The sequence below is a fragment of the Maniola hyperantus genome, chromosome 18, assembly GCF_902806685.2.
Source record: "Maniola hyperantus chromosome 18, iAphHyp1.2, whole genome shotgun sequence".
NCBI lineage: Eukaryota > Metazoa > Arthropoda > Insecta > Lepidoptera > Nymphalidae > Maniola > Maniola hyperantus.
The window spans coordinates 1,228,326-1,245,250 of NC_048553.1; the positions used below are offsets into that span (position 1 = coordinate 1,228,326).

Here is a 16,925-nt window from a genome sequence, read left to right on the forward strand (position 1 = left end):
GAAGACCTTTTAAATCTCAGAAAAACACAAATTAATGTGGTTTGAGCCGTGCCTAAAAATCCTACTAAAACCCTCTAGTTACTCTAACTCAAAACTAAAATCATTGTTCCTCGCATTGATCTATATTTGAAGATTATTCTCTATACTATTCTCTATAGGTAGGTACCTAGTTTTACCTAGTCTTTAGGACTTAGGTTCGTCTCTCTGGACCATCTCTGGACTCTGGTCTGTGTTTTGTTTACCTTTACGATTTTTGGAGGTTATGTTTGTAATTACAAAACAAAATCTTTTTACCCTCTAACATCGATGCCATAAAACCATAAATACCATACCATGGGAGCGGAAGACTTAAAAGACTTTAAATTGAAACCTATGAAATGCGAACTTAATTTTCTTAGTAAATCAGATGGATCGGCTATCCTCTCACAAGGTAAATATTATTTGCAATTTGCATTAATTTTCATATCCTACAAGAATTAGAGAATGTTTAGAATTTATATGTTGAAAACGCGACTTTTTGTACAGTATGTTAAAATAGCTATTTTATGTTGATATTTTCAATTTTGTAAACAAATTTCTAACCTCTAAAGTTTTTATGATCCCCAAACATTCAATTAATAATATTTTATGCATTTTGCAACACATAGTAACCCAACCCAACCCTTGCACTATCAATAGTTCAAGGGTTAAGGGTAAGGGTAAGTTAAGATATTAGGATTAGGATTAGAACTTTTATTTTGGATATAGCTATGAAATATCGCCATAATTTGTACATGATGGTTGTTTTTTTAAATTTCCAGGTGATACAGTAGTGCTAGCGAGTGTGAATGGCCCACTGGATATCAAGATTAGTAGCCAGAGCATAGAGAAAGCCACTCTTGAGGTGCTGTTCTGCAGTAAAGAGGGAAAACCTTCAGTCGCTGATAGGTATGTTCTTTGATTTCTTATCTTAAACTATGATTAGTTAGGTATATACATGGTGTAACCAGAACGCTGGCAAAAACGACGACAGGTGATAGTACTAATCTATATCCCTATATCTTTAAGCCTTTAAATTAATATTTATCAAATTGTGCCTTACAGTCACAGAGAATTCAACCTCAAGAGTACGCATAAACAGTACGCGGCCGAAAGTAATGTACCTTTAGAAAGAGATAGCAGATTTGTAGAGCGTTGTCCTTGTCGTTGAGACTGGCAAAACGTCATATAGGTATGAGTGACAGAGACAACGCTCTACAAAGCCGAAATATCATTCTAAACACCCACAACCCACCACCTCCCATGGCCCCACCAACCTCGCGGTTATATGGGCCGAAACGCGGGAGCGCCCGTTCGGTACTTGCTCGGTGGCTCTTTCCCGGGGCGCCTTCTTGACTCCCTACAAATTCTTTCTTTCCTGTCCTTGTCCCTAATTGGTCTTTCTCCCCTTTCTGGGGCAGACGTACACAACACGCAGATCCCCGCGTGCCCCGCGGTCCGGATCCTTGCTCAAACACCCACTGGTCCACGATCATGGTCCAAGCTGTTTTGCCTATTTTTCCGTTGGCGGGGGACAGGGGAGAATGCTCTGTTGTGATTGTTGTGAGTGAAAAGTCACGTAATCAAGACAATGTGCGGAATGAGGGTACCGAACGGGCGTGGGCCGACTAATGCTAAGCAACTGCCTAAGCTTGGCGATCGGGGTGTCCGACTATTAAGCGTCTAGAGTTGGTGGTCTGTGCTTACAGTTCAATCTTTTCCAGATATAAAGAGAATGTGATCAGACAGACTTGTGAGACAGCCATCCTGGGGTGCCTGTACCCTCGCACTGGTATCAGTTTGACTATACAAGAGCTGGAGAACTATGGAGGGGTGAGTGTTTTTATGGCGAACTAGCTGATGCCCGCGACTTTGTACGCGTGATTTTTGATAAAAGTAGCCTGTGTGTTAATCTATCTCTATGCCAAATTTCAGTAATATCTGTCCAGTAGTTTTTTGCTTTAAAGAGGAACAAGCACACACACACACAGACACACATAACTTTCGCCTTTATGATACAAGTGTGATAAGTGTGATATTAATATTACAATGCGCAATATATAAATGCGCAAGTGTGTTGTTGGCTTGTCCGTCAATCACGCTGCAACAAAGCAATGGATTGACTTGATTTTTGCATGGATATATATACATAGTTAAATACCTGAAAAGTCACAGGCAATTTTTATATCTCTGAAGATCTAAGAGTCATAATCCCATATAATAAAAATAAAAAAATTAAATCCATAAGCTAAGCTGTGGCATTATTATTATTAACACTATACAGTACGCGGCAGAAAGTAATGTACATTGACCTTTAGAATGACATTTTGTCGGCCCCAACGACAGAGACAATGCTCTACAAAACCGCTATCTCTTTCTAAAGGTCTATGTACATTATTTTCTACCGCGTACTGTAGTTAGGTTTAACATGGGTTAAACTCATATTGGGAAATTTATTAGAGTTCCTTTTGTTGCAGTTACTAACATGTGCAGTCAACAGCGCTTGCCTGGCCCTCATCAACTCCGGCGTGGCCATGCGTCACGTCGTGGCTGCTCTGTGCTGTGCTGTGGACGAAGTGGGCAACCTTATACTAGAGCCCACACATCAGCAAGCACAGAATGCCAGAGCAAAACTGTACTTTGTGTTCGACAGCCGCGATAAGAACCTTGTTACTGGTGAGTTTAGGGCATTTAAAAAAAAAATTTAGCCCTTGGCTGCAATCAGAGTTCAGACGGTGGCAAGTGATGATGCAGCCTAAAATGGAGCTTGCCTAGAAGATGCCTATTCACTCTTGACTTGAAGGTACCCATATTATAATTGGAGGGGAAAACTGATACTGGAAGGGTGTTCCAAATCTTAGCGGTTCGAATTAGAAATGAGGAGGCAAATCGCTTCGTACGTATCCGTGGAATTTCGACTACATATGGGTGCTGCCCTTGGCCCTATTACTAAGCCTCCGCTGTCTGTTCGTCTGTATGTCTATCTGTCAGCGGGCTGTATCTCATGAACCATAATAGGTAGAGAATTGAAATCTTCACAGAATATGTATATCTATTGCCGCTTTCTCTGGGCTGGTTTCCGCACTTAAACGTTTCCGTCTGTTGTGCGTATATCTATTGCCACTATAACACCAACTAATAAAGAATGGCTGCAATGGATATTAAAAAAAAGTGTTATTTGTTGTGCGATGGTAGTTACGGAACCCTTCGTGTGCGATTCGCACTTGACCGATTTTTTAATATGAATATGCTTTTTTGACATATGGATCTGAGACATGGTCGCTAACTATGGGCCTCATAAGAAAACTCAGAGTCACTCAGCGGGCGATGGAGAGGGCTATGCTTGGAGTTTCTCTACGTGATCAAATCAGAAATGAGGAGATCCGTAGGAGAACTAGAGTAACCGACATAGCTCAACGGGTTGCGAAACTGAAGTGGCAATGGCCAGGGCACATAGTTCGTACAACCGATAGACGTTTGGGTCCCAATGTGCTGGAATGGGGACCTCGCACCGGAACACGCAGTGTTGGAAGACTCCCCACTAGGTGGACGGACCACATCAGACGAGTCGCAGGGAGCCGCTGGATTCAGGTGACGCAAGACCGTGGCGTGTGGAAGTCCCTACAAGAGACCTATGTCCAGCAGTGAACGTCCATTGGTTGATGATGATGTTGATAGATCAATCAGTCAGTCAGTCAATCAGTCACCTTTTCTTTTTAAATATATTTAGATGATCACGAAAAATACAATGATTGTTTGTCTGGATTCGAGACGTTTTTCCAATTCCAACAAACGTCTAATTATGATTATCTGATTCTGTAATTCAAAATGGCGGTCATAATAATTAGGCACGCGCCTCAGGCGTTTCGTAATAAGGCATTTTACATTTAAATTACAACAGCGGCGGGACGTCTATCGGTTGATGATAATAATGCTTTTTTTGGTTGCAAGGTTTCACTGAAGGCAGTTTCAGCGAGGATACGTACGAGGAAGCATTGGCCCAATGTCGCCTCGCCAGTGATCTAGTATTCGAGTTCTACCGGGATGTCGTCAAGAAGTACTCCCGGGTTATTTGACAGTAAACATGTCGCTTGCTGAAGCGGGAGTCGGGACTTTTGAATTTTTAACCAACCAGCTGTGGAGTGTTGCCCGCGACTTCTTTCGCGAGAATTTAGTTTTTTAAAATCTTCTGAAAATTCTTTCAAAGTCAAAGTCAAAGTCAAATGATTTATTCAAAATAGGTAATAAATAAATAACTCTTTTTGATGGTCAGATGTTGGATTTCTAAGATATAGTGGTGATAATTATTACGCAAACTTAAAACTAAAGCGTACGAGGGTTCCAAACGCGCCCAGGTCTGAGAAGAGCCCACAACAAACTCAGCCGGGTATTCTTTTTATTATCACCAGTTTACAAAATTATTGAAACTTATTAGAACTATCACAAGCCGTTAAGCAACTCATTCCCAAGCTTGCTTATCATTTAAATAATCCTTTACATTGTAATAGGATTTGATTGGAAAATCAAAGAGTTTGTCACTTACTATCCCGTAGGGGATAATTAGTTGGTTTGTCACTTATTGTCCCGTAGGGGATAATAAGTGACAAACCAACAAACAAATATCCTTAGTTTCGCATTTATAAAGGCAGGATGTAAAAATAGGTAAAGCTGTACCTAGATACCTATTATTAATAAAATGTAAAGAAAAAATGTCAAGTATTTTTACTTTATTTTAATTTTAACATAGATATGAAGTTAATGACTATAATATTATAATATACATAGAGTATTCTATCACGCACAACTATGTTATAAATCATTTAAAAGTAAAAGGGATAATTGAAAACGGAAATAATGATTTTATTTAATTCTTGAACTTTGCAATATGAGATTAAACACCTATTAATGAGTAAGTGGGTACCTATTGTTATCTGGAATCTGCATTTAACGACACAGGCAAATTAAGTAAATCTATACTAAAGTTAAACTTACTAGAGGTAAAGTTTTTAAGTTTGTTTGTAGTAAGTAATCTCTGGAACTACTGAACCGATTTTGAAAATTATTTCACCAGTAGAAAGCTACATTATTCCTGAGTGGCATAGGCTATATATAGGTAGATTGTTTTAGTAAATTTTTAATTTTAATTAGTACCTTACGAGTATGTATTATTATCTATTACAATTTAAATGAAATAAATATATTTTCGGCTATATTTTATCTAAATATATAAAACGAAAAGGTGACTGACTGACTGATTTACTTATCAACGCACAGCTCAAACTATTGGGCTGAAATCTGGCACGCACCTCTAACTTTTCGAAGTTATATGTGCGTTTTAATTAATTAAATATCACTTGCTTTAACGGTGAAGGAAAACATCGTGAGGAAACCTGGCATGCCTGAGAGTTCTCCATAATGTTCTCAAAGGTGTGTGAAGTCTACCAATCCGCACATGGCCTGCGTGGTAGACTATGGCCAAAACCCTTCTCACTCTGAGAGGAGGCCCGTGCTCTGTAGTGAGCCGGTGATGGGTTGATCATAATGATGATGATAGTGAATGTGCAATAGGCAGGTAATTGCGCGGCGTGTTTGTTTGCGATGCTGATCTGAGCCGCTCCCGAATATAAAGGATACAAGCGGCGTATTGTAAATTGTTTTGTTGTAAGACTGGTGGTACACCAAACGTTCTTACCAGGGGTGTTACAGATGTCCGCAAATGTGGAAAATCCGCATTAATTCAGACATCCGCGTCCGCCTCCACATCAATTAATGCGGATCTTTTACGGATGCGAAATCATATTTGCAACAAGTAATGACCTGCATAGAAAGTACCTACAGAGTGCCTCACGCCTGTTTGCTAGTAAAATGGTTCCCCCAACAGGGGTGTTATGGATATTCGTATTAATATCCGCAAATGCGGTACAGTCGCAATTCAGACATCTGCATCCGCGGATGTGAACTTCTAATAATCCGCACCCGCATCCGCGGATGTCAACATATTGGTATCCGCAACAACCCGGTTCTTACGAACGATCCATCCATACTACTTAATATTTTTAGGATAAAACTACTGAATAAATTTTAATAATACACCATTCGACAGCTTTTTATTGAAAAAATAAGTACCTAAGATAAGAGTTATAAGTAGGTAATAGGTTAAATAAGTACTAAATGATAAAGGTTTTTTAATCTAGCAGGAACTCTTTGATTTCCCGGGATAAAAAGTAGCCTGTATGTTAAGTCAGGGTGTAAACTAAGTATCTCTATTCTTTTCAGCCAAATCTGCCCAGTAGTTTTTGTGTGAAAGAGTAACAAACACACATATATACAAACTTTCGACTTTAAAATATTAGTATGTGATATGATTTATATGTATAGGACTATACCTATAGTCCGCGCGTTAGTGCGGGAGGCGTGCGAAGCGTTCCCTCCCCGATTGCTATCTCGACTTGTGGTGTACTATAATACTTATTGATATAATACTTATAGGTATTTCACCTGCTTCACATATTTAAAGCTGGGTGGATCAACTAGTTAGAAAATATAAGCTCTGTTGGTTCATTGTGCCCACATCTTAAACAAAAAGTATTGGCGGGGAAAAAAGTACAACAAAAGATGGCGGATCGACGCGATCTCATGCAAATGGCGGGCTCAAAGCGACGCCGCTCATTTACATGTCGCTGATGCGTCCGCGAGCGACACTTTTGCTCTGTTTGCTTTACTTACAGAACCGCATTGTTCGTACGAATCGACTGCTTGAATCAAATACCAGAATAGTCAGGCATGCAGACATGTTTGAGTTCAGTTTACTGGATTCCGAAGAAATTAAGGTTACTAAGAATTTTGATTAAAAAGATCGCTAAAGTAACTACATCGTCATTTGAATTATCGCATACCAATTAAATCTTGTACCACATCAGCAACAAAAATGTTCGTTTGATTCACGGAACAGAAAAATGATTTTACTTATTGTTTTTTAGACAACAAACAAAATATTATTAATATTTTTTGGTGAAACAATAATAATAACAATAACAATAGTAATAATTTACTAAGCAATCACGATACTTAGTTATAGTCTGTATAGGTAGACCAGAATCTCATGAAAAATACGGAAATGAAATTCTAAAGTTAGCAACACTGTACCTACTCTGTGAATATCCTATGTACATGGTACTCTGTGGTGAATATTGTGGATATAGGTATGAGTGACAGAGACAACGCTTTACAAAGCCGAAATGTCATCCTAAAGGACGACGTAAATTACTTTCGGTAAGTTTTGTCACCCCAATGTATTAGCACCTTTATCACATTGCACATGTAAAGTATGATGATAATGATAACACTTCGCAAAGGTTAACGAAGTGCATAACACAAACAACATGTTTGAAGCCTTCAAATGCTAGATGCGTTATCGACGGCTCATCTATTTAGGTCGTTGGCCACTCACCTAATGAGGCTATATCTAGGTACAAGATTAGAACGGGACACCGTGGGAAAGTGACTGCGAAAATTGCGCGATGACATACAGTACCAGTTTTAAGGAAGATTCTATGCCTACATCACAGGTTATAAATACTAGGCTATACAGGGTGTATACAAAACACTAGCAAAAACAAAGACAGCTATAGTTACTACTGATGATTACTGATACGATACTACAAAAAAACGTGAAAAATCTAAGTAGGTATATTTTATAAAAGTTCACGATATATTGCAAATAAAACATCTGTCTACCTTTAGAGAAACCTCTTGTCATTGACAACAGCCTTGTATCCATGACCTCTTATTTAGAAGAAGATCACTCACCACTGCGCCGGGAGGTCGTCGTTTCTCAAATTGCCCCACCGGAAATCGAACCCAGGAAACCTCTTGTCAATGAAGTAATGGTCAATTTGGCCTGACATTTTGTGTTCGTTAAACGTCTCGTAGATAGGTACCTACCAGGACTGCAGCTGATATAAAAGGTTAGATGGGTTATCTCGAACGGACCTCGTCATTTAGGCAGTGGTCCGACTGCCGGCGAGAAAACAACTAACGGCGATTCACAATAAACGTACATTCCGTGTAAACCAAAGAGATGCATATATCAAAAGTTGCTCTCTGACTGTTCACACTGCCGGCGACGACTCGCTTTACTAGCTTTGTCGCTGAGCGATGAGCTTTCAAAAATAAACTCGCTCAGCAATATTCGTTCAGCGATGCTCGCTCGCTTGAACATGTGTAACGCGCGCAGGTTTGCATAGGACTGAGCGACCACGGGCGAATGGCGCGACAAAACTATCGAAACTACACACTCGCTTCCCACTGATACTACTCGTTTCTCGTTCATCGTCGGCGGTCGGACCACTGCCTTAGTCCCTTGATTGCCAATCGTATTGAAATATCGTGTGAATTTGAATAGTTATTATTGTATTTGCATTCGGTATTTACACCTGGCATAGGCTTGAAGTTCAAACCTACCACGACGAATTACTACGACTAGGTAGGTACTCCTTATACTCTTTGGTAGGTCCCTTATCTATCCACAAAGTTTATAGGTACTTTGTTAACGATAAGATTCAAAAAGCTCTTTTAATAAAGTTTTACTAGTTAACTAAAGCTATTATGTATAGCTTTAGTTAACTAGCATATAGTACCTAAGTGGGATTAAATAAAATCGTTTTTACTTTATGTATCCCCAATTTCTACTAGGGTTGCCAAAACTTAACTTTATATTTTCTCAGTGTAAACTTATAGGAAAAGATATACCTACAGGTCGAACACATAATTTGCCATTTGGGCTTCGCCGCAGCCGGGTAAAAAGAGTCATATTGATTGTAAAACCAACACATAACCAGGCTAAATACATAAAAGCAAGTAAGTAGGTAGACACATAAAACACATATCGGCCATCACCCGCCGATACAAAAGCCATAAAAAGCCCATAATTAGGTGAAACGAGTCGGGATTTACGAGGCGCAAGCCAGTAGGCGCGCAGCCACGCCCCGCTATTATATTGGCCTCTCAAACCCTCAATTTTGATCTAACTTTGATACATCAATATGCTAAGGCAGTTACCCCGTTCGTCACTAGACCACTATAGTTAGCATTTCCGACTGTAGATAACGAGGTCCTGGGTTCGATTCTCGGGGTACTTATTTAATTTTTCTGTTAAGAAATTCTCAGTACGAGCCCGGAGTTAAGAAGTTGGCGGTGTTGCGGTGTTTCACCCCCATGCCTCGCAGAGCACATAAAGTTGTTCAAAGTCAAAGTTTTAACCACTAGGCTGTATTGTTTACCCGATTATTAATTTTATTTTAATGAAAATATTTTTTTATTTTTTTTTATTCAGATACAAGTTAGCCCTTGACTGCAATCTCACCTGGTGGTAAGTGATGATGCAGTCTAAGATGATAGCGGGCTAACCTGGAAGGGGTATGGCAGTTTTTATTAAACCCAATATACCCCTTTGGTTTCTACAAGGCATCGTACCGGAACGCTAAATCGCTTGGCGTCACGGCTTTGCCGGTAGGGTGGTAACTAGCCACGGCCGAAGCCTCCCACCAGACAATGAAATAAAAAATATTTTTTTTTTATTTTTTTTATTCATTTATTTGTAATCAACAGCGTTACAGATATAATTTTACATTTCAGACTTAAAATAAGGCCAAATAGGAGAACAATTTTGTTTAACAGATTACTTAAAAATAGTTACCTATTAATTATTATAACAGTGCGTTTGAAGAGACCAAATAATTTAAGCAAGCTTTACAATATAATAATAAGAAATCAATGTCAATTAATTATTAAAAATATCTAAAGATACCTACATATAAGTAGTACAGTACAGCCGCTTATTTTTCTATGTACCTACTACCTACCTATATTGCAGCAAGATCCTGAACGGAGATTACATCCAATCCAATTCCATCCATTAAACCCTGTCCGTAATTATAAAATTAAATCCCCTTACCATCTCCATTCCACCAGTTTGTAATTATAACAAAATGCGTTATAATTACTGAAACGGCCCGCGTTTATCCGCTCGTCTAATGATAGCATGCGCTTTTTTAATTGTGCCAGCCCTGCGGAGTTTTGAATCAATTTTGAATTAAAAAGTTTTTTTAAGTTTGGCTAAATGGGTTTGAATTCCGTTTGAGTTTGAATACCGCAGCGCAGTACACCGCACCGCACCGCACCGCACCACAGCGCACAGTATTAATTTATCTGCTATGGGAGGGCCGCTCTGTATATCGCATCTCGACGGTACAGGGCAGTTTGAGCAGTTGATCGTTGAGTTACAACAACAAGGATCGCTCGAGCATTCGCCAACTGATCGAGAGGTCTCATGTATTGTATAAATCATACATTCGTGTATAAATCCATCGATGTATAAATCTCAAAAATTTGCACCGAATTGAGGACTACTCAAACACTTTCTTCTATGATTCTGAGCTTTTATGCCTTCCCACTTCAAACTTCTTTCATTTCGTTTGATTTTGACGAACGTTTGTCAATTATTATGATGACAGAATCGTGACAGAATCAGATGTAGGTACCTAATCAAGGAACATACTCTCTAAAGTGCTCTAAAGTTACAAAAAGTTGCTAAAAAGTGGTCGCTTGGAGGTCGCAATGATCTGGGACCATCGGTTTCGATTCTTAGGTCTAAAAGTTGTTAACTTAAAATTCAGAAGTGAAGGAAACTTTAGGAATCTCAGGTAGGTACCTAGTGCCTATAGAAAGACCAGTCGCTTTAGAAGAACGTACCTACCTACCTAAGTACTACTACTTGCCTAGTTTTGTTTAGGCCGTACAAAATGACTCCTCACGCGCCATTTTAACTCTGGGTCAACTGTCATGTCAAAAGTACAAGACTAAAATCGTACTTTTGACATGAAATTTGGCATAAAAATTTAAAATGGCGCATGAGAGAGTGGCGAGAGAGGAGGAGCTCCAGTACACATTGCACCCAACGCGTTTGGCGAATACCGACGATTTTAGAACGGCGCTTGGTTTTTAAATTCGGATCACAAGTTATTATTAGCTTATGACGGCGATCTCACCTTCGTCGTCTTGTTACCAGGAGAACATATTCTCGATGGGGCGGCATCATCAGTCAGCGCGAGGAGCTGGACTGGCGTGATGTGATCACAGAGGCTGAGCAGATTGTGGGCTATCCGACCTCCTTCCTGAACCTCAGGTGGCTGTTTAATGATGAGATTGCGAACACTGCTATACATCTCAGGAAATTGGTAAGATTGTCGCCTTTTCTTCGACCATGAACAAGAACGCGTAGCGAAAGATGTGTGCAAACTTAAAACTCTGTAGGTACTTAATAGAATAGTTTTCTTTATAAAGCATAATACCTACTTGAATCTTTTGACATAAGAGCTAAAATTAAATAAGTATGAACATATTATATCCTTACAAATTCCTCATGAAGTCTGGTATTGTCTAAAAGTCCTTTTTTGATGTTACGTAAACGAGATTCGACATAGAAGCTCTGTCCGAGTTCGTTAAGCTTCCAAAAGGCACTTCACTATTGGACAATTTTCGCAGTTTTAGCAATTCTTTCGTAACTGTAAGTTCAGGTAATAACAACAATTGCAACGAACGATCACACTGTTAAAACTATAAGTTCTGCAGTAGGTACCTATACTTATCGCAGGCTAGCTCTCCATATTTTTCTGTCCATCCCTGCAGGTCGGAACAAACCATCCTCTACTAAAATCGGCAAAGAATCTCCTAATCGGCTCAAAAAGCAACCTCCAATCTGTGGGACTTATTGTACTTTTAGTATCAAAAGCTGCTGGTTTCCAAACTCAGCATTTTACCAAGGATCTCTACGATTCAGGAGTTCTGCACTCCCAGAGAGCGTTGGCTGAGATTGTGGAAATGAAGAGAACTGGTCATCTCATACATAAGACCATGGCTAATCTACAGGATAAGGAAAAGCATGGGGATAAGTTTAAGGATCTGCTGTATGGAAATAAGATTGTTTTATTGACAGGTAAATGGTACAGTGAATAAGGGAGGTACATTTGGTGCTGTGTGTAATTAGGCAGATCTACTGATCCGAAATTTTTTACCGTGTACATCAACCATCACATATTTATTTAGATAGGTACGTACCAGACTGTACCAGAGAATTGCCTCCTCATTTCTAATTCGAACCGCTAAGATTTGGAACACCCTCCCAGCATCAGCTTTCCCCTCCAATTATATAATGGGTTCCTTCAAGTCAAGATTGAATACTTAGGCATATTCTAGGCAAACGCGCTCCATCTTAGGCTGCATCATCACTTGCAACCAAGTCTGATTGCAGCCAAGTTTATAATCGGTTCATCTTGTAGACCGAGTACTTTAATCTGCCTCAGAGAAATCAAATCACTAATTTGTTATAGGAGATTATCTTCTAGCGACCTGTCTGCAGCATCTAGGAGGACTGCGCAACAATGAAGTAACAGAACTGATATCCACCGGCCTACGTGACCTCGTGGAAGGAGACTTCTTTGGCGACCACGACGATGATAACAATTCTTTGCCGAGCAAGCCGAAAGGTTAAATCCTATGATGCTTGAATGGGCATAGTGTTATTGGTGTCATAATGACAAGACGTTGGTTTCGTTAAGAGTGGAGTTAAAAAAAACTCTTTTAGGGTTCCGTAACCGAAAAATTAGGAAAACTTTTGCCGAGTGCGTTGGGCCAATGTGTGCTAGGCTGTTTCGGTGATACTTATGCAAGCTTGCACATGTTATTATTTGGTACCTACTTATAACTAGTAAAAATTGCGTAAATCTATCGTTACCTAAGACGTGGTCCCCTGTAAATGTGATAAATCATGAGCAATTTGCTCGTCACATTTTCTAGTTTCCTAGTAGGTAATTAACGGCACGCTTTATTTCTTTATTCTAAAGGTGTGAACACATTGTTATGTTGTGGCGTGTTGTGACGTGACAGGAGGCGAGTTGTTATAGAATAGGGTTATATTATGTTCTATTGTAGGTTCACACTCAGGGCCAATGTCCGCTAATGACTTCTTTGATTGGTAGTCGGCAAGCGCGTGAGTGTAGAAAGACACTAAGGTTGAAATCTATAGAGCGCACTGTGACTTTGCTCAGACTGAAGACCGTGTTGAAACGAGACTGCCTTTTGTCTCGATTTAACTTTAAGTCAAAGTCCCTATCCATACTTCCATTCTAATATTATAAATGCGAAAATGTGTCTATCTGTCTGCTAGCCTTTTACGGCCCATCCATTCAACCGATTTTGACGAAATTTGGTACAGAGATTGCTTGCACCCCACGAAAACCAGCCCAGAGTGAAGAAAGAAGATAGAAAGAAGCTTGTTCCCGAGGAAGGACATAGGCTACTTTTTATACCGGAACATTAAAGAGTTCCCACGGGATTTTTAAAAACCTAAATACACGCGGACGAAGTGGCAGACAGCATCTAGATGCTCTATAAATCTCAGCATCAGTGCAATTTTGTCGATTGACATTTGAGACCGAGGCGCTTATCTAATACTAGCTTATGCTTGCGACTTCATCTGCGTGGACTACACAAATTTCAAACCCCTATTTCACCCCCTTAGAGGTTGAATTTTTAAAAATCCTTTCTTAGCGGATGTCTACCTCATAATGGCTAGCTGCATACCAAATTTCAGCCCGATCCGTCCGGTAGTTTGAGCTGTGCGTTGACATATCAAAGATCAGTCAGTCAGTCACCTTTTCGTTTTATATATTTAGGAGACTTCTCATGCGATTGTCGACATTGGCCCACGTTTGCCCTGAGTATGAACGTACCATACCAATATGAACTATAAAGGCATGCACATGAGGATGCTATTCTATTGGTCGATCTTTAGTCGTTACTTACAAGTTGCAACACACCACAACACAATAGTGTATCTGCACCTTAACACTTTCTAATTAGGAGGTACTTTGTAATGTGTTTAATAATAGGTAATTATTATGATTGCTTGTTAGATTTTATAAGTTGTAAGTCTTATAGCACGCGACAGGTCGAGACGGCAACTGGGGAGGGAACGTCCCGCACAGCCTCCGCGCACCCGATGCGCGCGAGCGCGGGTAACGTGCGGTGTGCGGGGTGTGGCATCCCCCCGCCTCATACCCCGATTGTCCTGTCGCGGACTATACATACTATAGCACTATTATATTACAGTGCGACAAGGCTATCTTGGCGCGTGGCGAAAATCAGAACTAACGTTGCCGTCAAGTGTCCTCTTTGTTCTTGTTTGAATATTCTAAGCCTTTATTCTCCAACAGCGCCCCCCTGTCAATGTCATTGAAGTGCCAACTTGTCATACTGTATATTCTGTGACACTAGCAATACGCATATAAGATCGTAATTCGTAATTGAGGGCTAACTTAGAATGTACTTTATTATATTTTGCAGCTAGCAACGAAGTTACGAGTCACTACAACTGGGAACACGAAGACAACTTGGCGAAGCTTGGCTCAAACGAGTACCTCGGCCAAGGCAAAGACGAATGGCTCCTCCGTACGATGCTCACATCTGGCAGTTTACTTGGCAAGGGTTGCCAAGCCGCGATGAAGCTTGGCAAACAAGAACATCTGGAAAAAGACGCGTACAAACTTGGCGGGCACTTGGCAATTATTTGGCAACTTTACTTGGACGTAAAAGACTTCTTTACACATCCCTATTCGTATTCTTTGGTTGGTGCCCCTGTCACTTTAGCTATTTGGGAGTACCCTACAGTCTACAGTTATATCATAGAGGCAAAGTTAGATAAAAAGCCAGTGGAATTCAAACAGTTATACTACGCTGTGCGTGGAACGAGGGCGTTGGAATACTTGACGAAGTTTCTGGAAGAAGAAATGGCGGCCATTTTGAAATACAGCAACAAGTTTCCGGTAGAGGACGCTAGGGTCGCGATACAGAAGATGGCCGCGACGGTTCATAGTGAAACACTTCAGTATATGGAGTGAAAATAAATGCTCAACAAAATTATGAAGTTTTTTTGTTACCCGATTGCGCCACGGCATCGTACCGGAACGCTAAATCGCTTGGCGGCACAGCTTTGCCTGTAGGGTGGTAACTAGCCACGGCCGAAATCTCCCACCAGACAAAAAAATTAATCGAAATTCAATCCGAAAACATATGTTCGTTTGTGATTGGATGGTCACTCAAAATGGTTGACGCCCACTTAGTTTTTGTCTTTGTCTTTTGTAAGGGATTACATAACTGAGAGAGCCCTATACTTCACTCCGTAGGTCATCATCATCATGATCCTAGAATAATAAATACTATAGAACGCTGATGAAGTTACTTTTGTATGAAAACCGCGCGAGCCACTTCGCACACTATCTTAAAGAATAGCGTATTCAGCAACACAGCCATCGCGACTCTACTATTGGTCAAAAAATTACAAGCAAAAATCGTCTGTATCTTCTTAACGGTAGGGTTGATTTTGAAGTACCATTCAAGTATTGTATTGCCAGCTATGATAAAAATTTGCACAATAAATATTTTCAGTTCTTAATATCATGTTCTAAGCGTTGATAATTATTGTGCTTATTGTGCAAACATCTGAAAAACATGTTTCACTATATAAAGTACATGTCGCTCGAAGTAATCACTTTAAAAATAATTAATTAAATTATTGTGAAAATTTTTGTACGTCACTGGCAATACACAAGCCACTGACAAATAGTGATGTGTAACAATTGGAAGTCGATATCGATAATAATTATCAATACGTCATAATTATTGGCTATCTTAAAAATTTATTTACATACATGACGATTTCTAACAGACTTTCGAAAAAAAGGTTCTCAACTCGACTTATATGTATGTTAAATATCAGTATGTACCTACCTAAGTTACCAATCTTCTCACTTCAGCCGAGATCCTGTTCTTACGATTTCAAAATCAATAATGGTACCGGAAATGTCTATAATTCAGTCATTCTGTAGAATACCTAGTCAATCCATGATATAGGTACCTGTCTTGTTTTGGCAAAGTATAAAATATGCAATCTATTGTTGTCCATCATCATCATGATCAATCCATCGCCGGCTCACTGCAGAGCACGGGTCTCTTCTCAGAGTGAGAAGGGTTTGGTCGTAGTCTACCACGCTGGCCATGTGCGGATTGATAGAATTTATATAAGTATATTGATAGACTAGATAGTAAATAGATCAGTCTGTCAGTCAGGCCGGAGGAAGTCTTATTATATAAATAGATCTACTATTGTTGTATTACTACCTACTATAAATTATGCTATAGTACTTAAACTTTTTTATAACAATAGGTACCACAAGATGTTTAGCCTTTACTAACAAAAATGCACTATCGATAAAATTATCGACACACGCAAGCCCAAAATTAAGAGCGTTGACGCGTGGGACCACTTCGCAAGTTCTTTGTTTGTTTGAAAATGAAGGAAATTTTTGTATGAATTTGTTTTGTTTGCTGGCCATCTTTTTTCCCCGACCGCAGCGATAATCCTTGAAGATACTTAGTGTATATCCCCTTATAGCAATAGCTTCTAATCTGCCTACAAGAATAGGAACAGAGACGGTATTAAAAGCCTTGGTGAGATCAATAATCACGCCTACTACTTTGTTCTTAGCTTCTATACGATTAACAATTTGATCAGTCAGAAGGTTGATGGCATCTTCTGTAGACTTTCCCTTCCGGAAACCAAACTGATTCTCAGATAATAATATGTTATGTCTATTCAAGAAGCTGGCTGGCTGGTTGTTCAGAATTTTCTAGATGACATTTGAAAGCATTGTTAGCACTGAGATAGGTCTATAATTTGTAATTAAGGTACTCCAATAAATTTTGTACAATTGTGACTTTAAGGATTTTTTTTCTGAAAGAAAACCTTCAAGCTCTGTGCACATGCCAAGTGTCAAAAAAGAGTTCCATAC

The 16,925-nt window shown here is 39.6% G+C and overlaps 3 protein-coding genes across 3 annotated transcripts in view; 2 read left to right on the forward strand and 1 right to left on the reverse strand.

Moving 5' to 3' along the window:
* roh (reduction of Rh1) overlaps positions 1-8,062 on the reverse strand; it is a 135,627-nt gene extending 127,565 nt beyond the window's left edge. The window contains exon 1 of the mRNA XM_069504629.1: positions 8,058-8,062. The gene's annotated coding sequence lies outside the window, so the exon portion shown is untranslated. The remainder of the gene's footprint in view (positions 1-8,057) is intronic.
* On the forward strand, positions 168-5,939 carry Rrp46 (exosome complex component Rrp46). The gene is made up of 5 exons (XM_034977877.2): positions 168-430; positions 801-927; positions 1,743-1,851; positions 2,496-2,694; positions 3,970-5,939. The coding sequence occupies exons 1-5, from the start codon at positions 334-336 to the stop codon at positions 4,092-4,094; spliced, it is 657 nt and encodes a 218-aa protein (XP_034833768.1). The 5' UTR covers positions 168-333; the 3' UTR covers positions 4,095-5,939.
* Positions 8,063-10,606: 2,544 nt separating the features above from the next.
* LOC117990484 (all trans-polyprenyl-diphosphate synthase PDSS2-like) lies at positions 10,607-14,975 on the forward strand. The gene is made up of 5 exons (XM_034977934.2): positions 10,607-10,721; positions 11,087-11,255; positions 11,707-12,013; positions 12,408-12,563; positions 14,422-14,975. The coding sequence occupies exons 1-5, from the start codon at positions 10,636-10,638 to the stop codon at positions 14,973-14,975; spliced, it is 1,272 nt and encodes a 423-aa protein (XP_034833825.1). The 5' UTR covers positions 10,607-10,635.
* Positions 14,976-16,925: the final 1,950 nt, after the last annotated feature.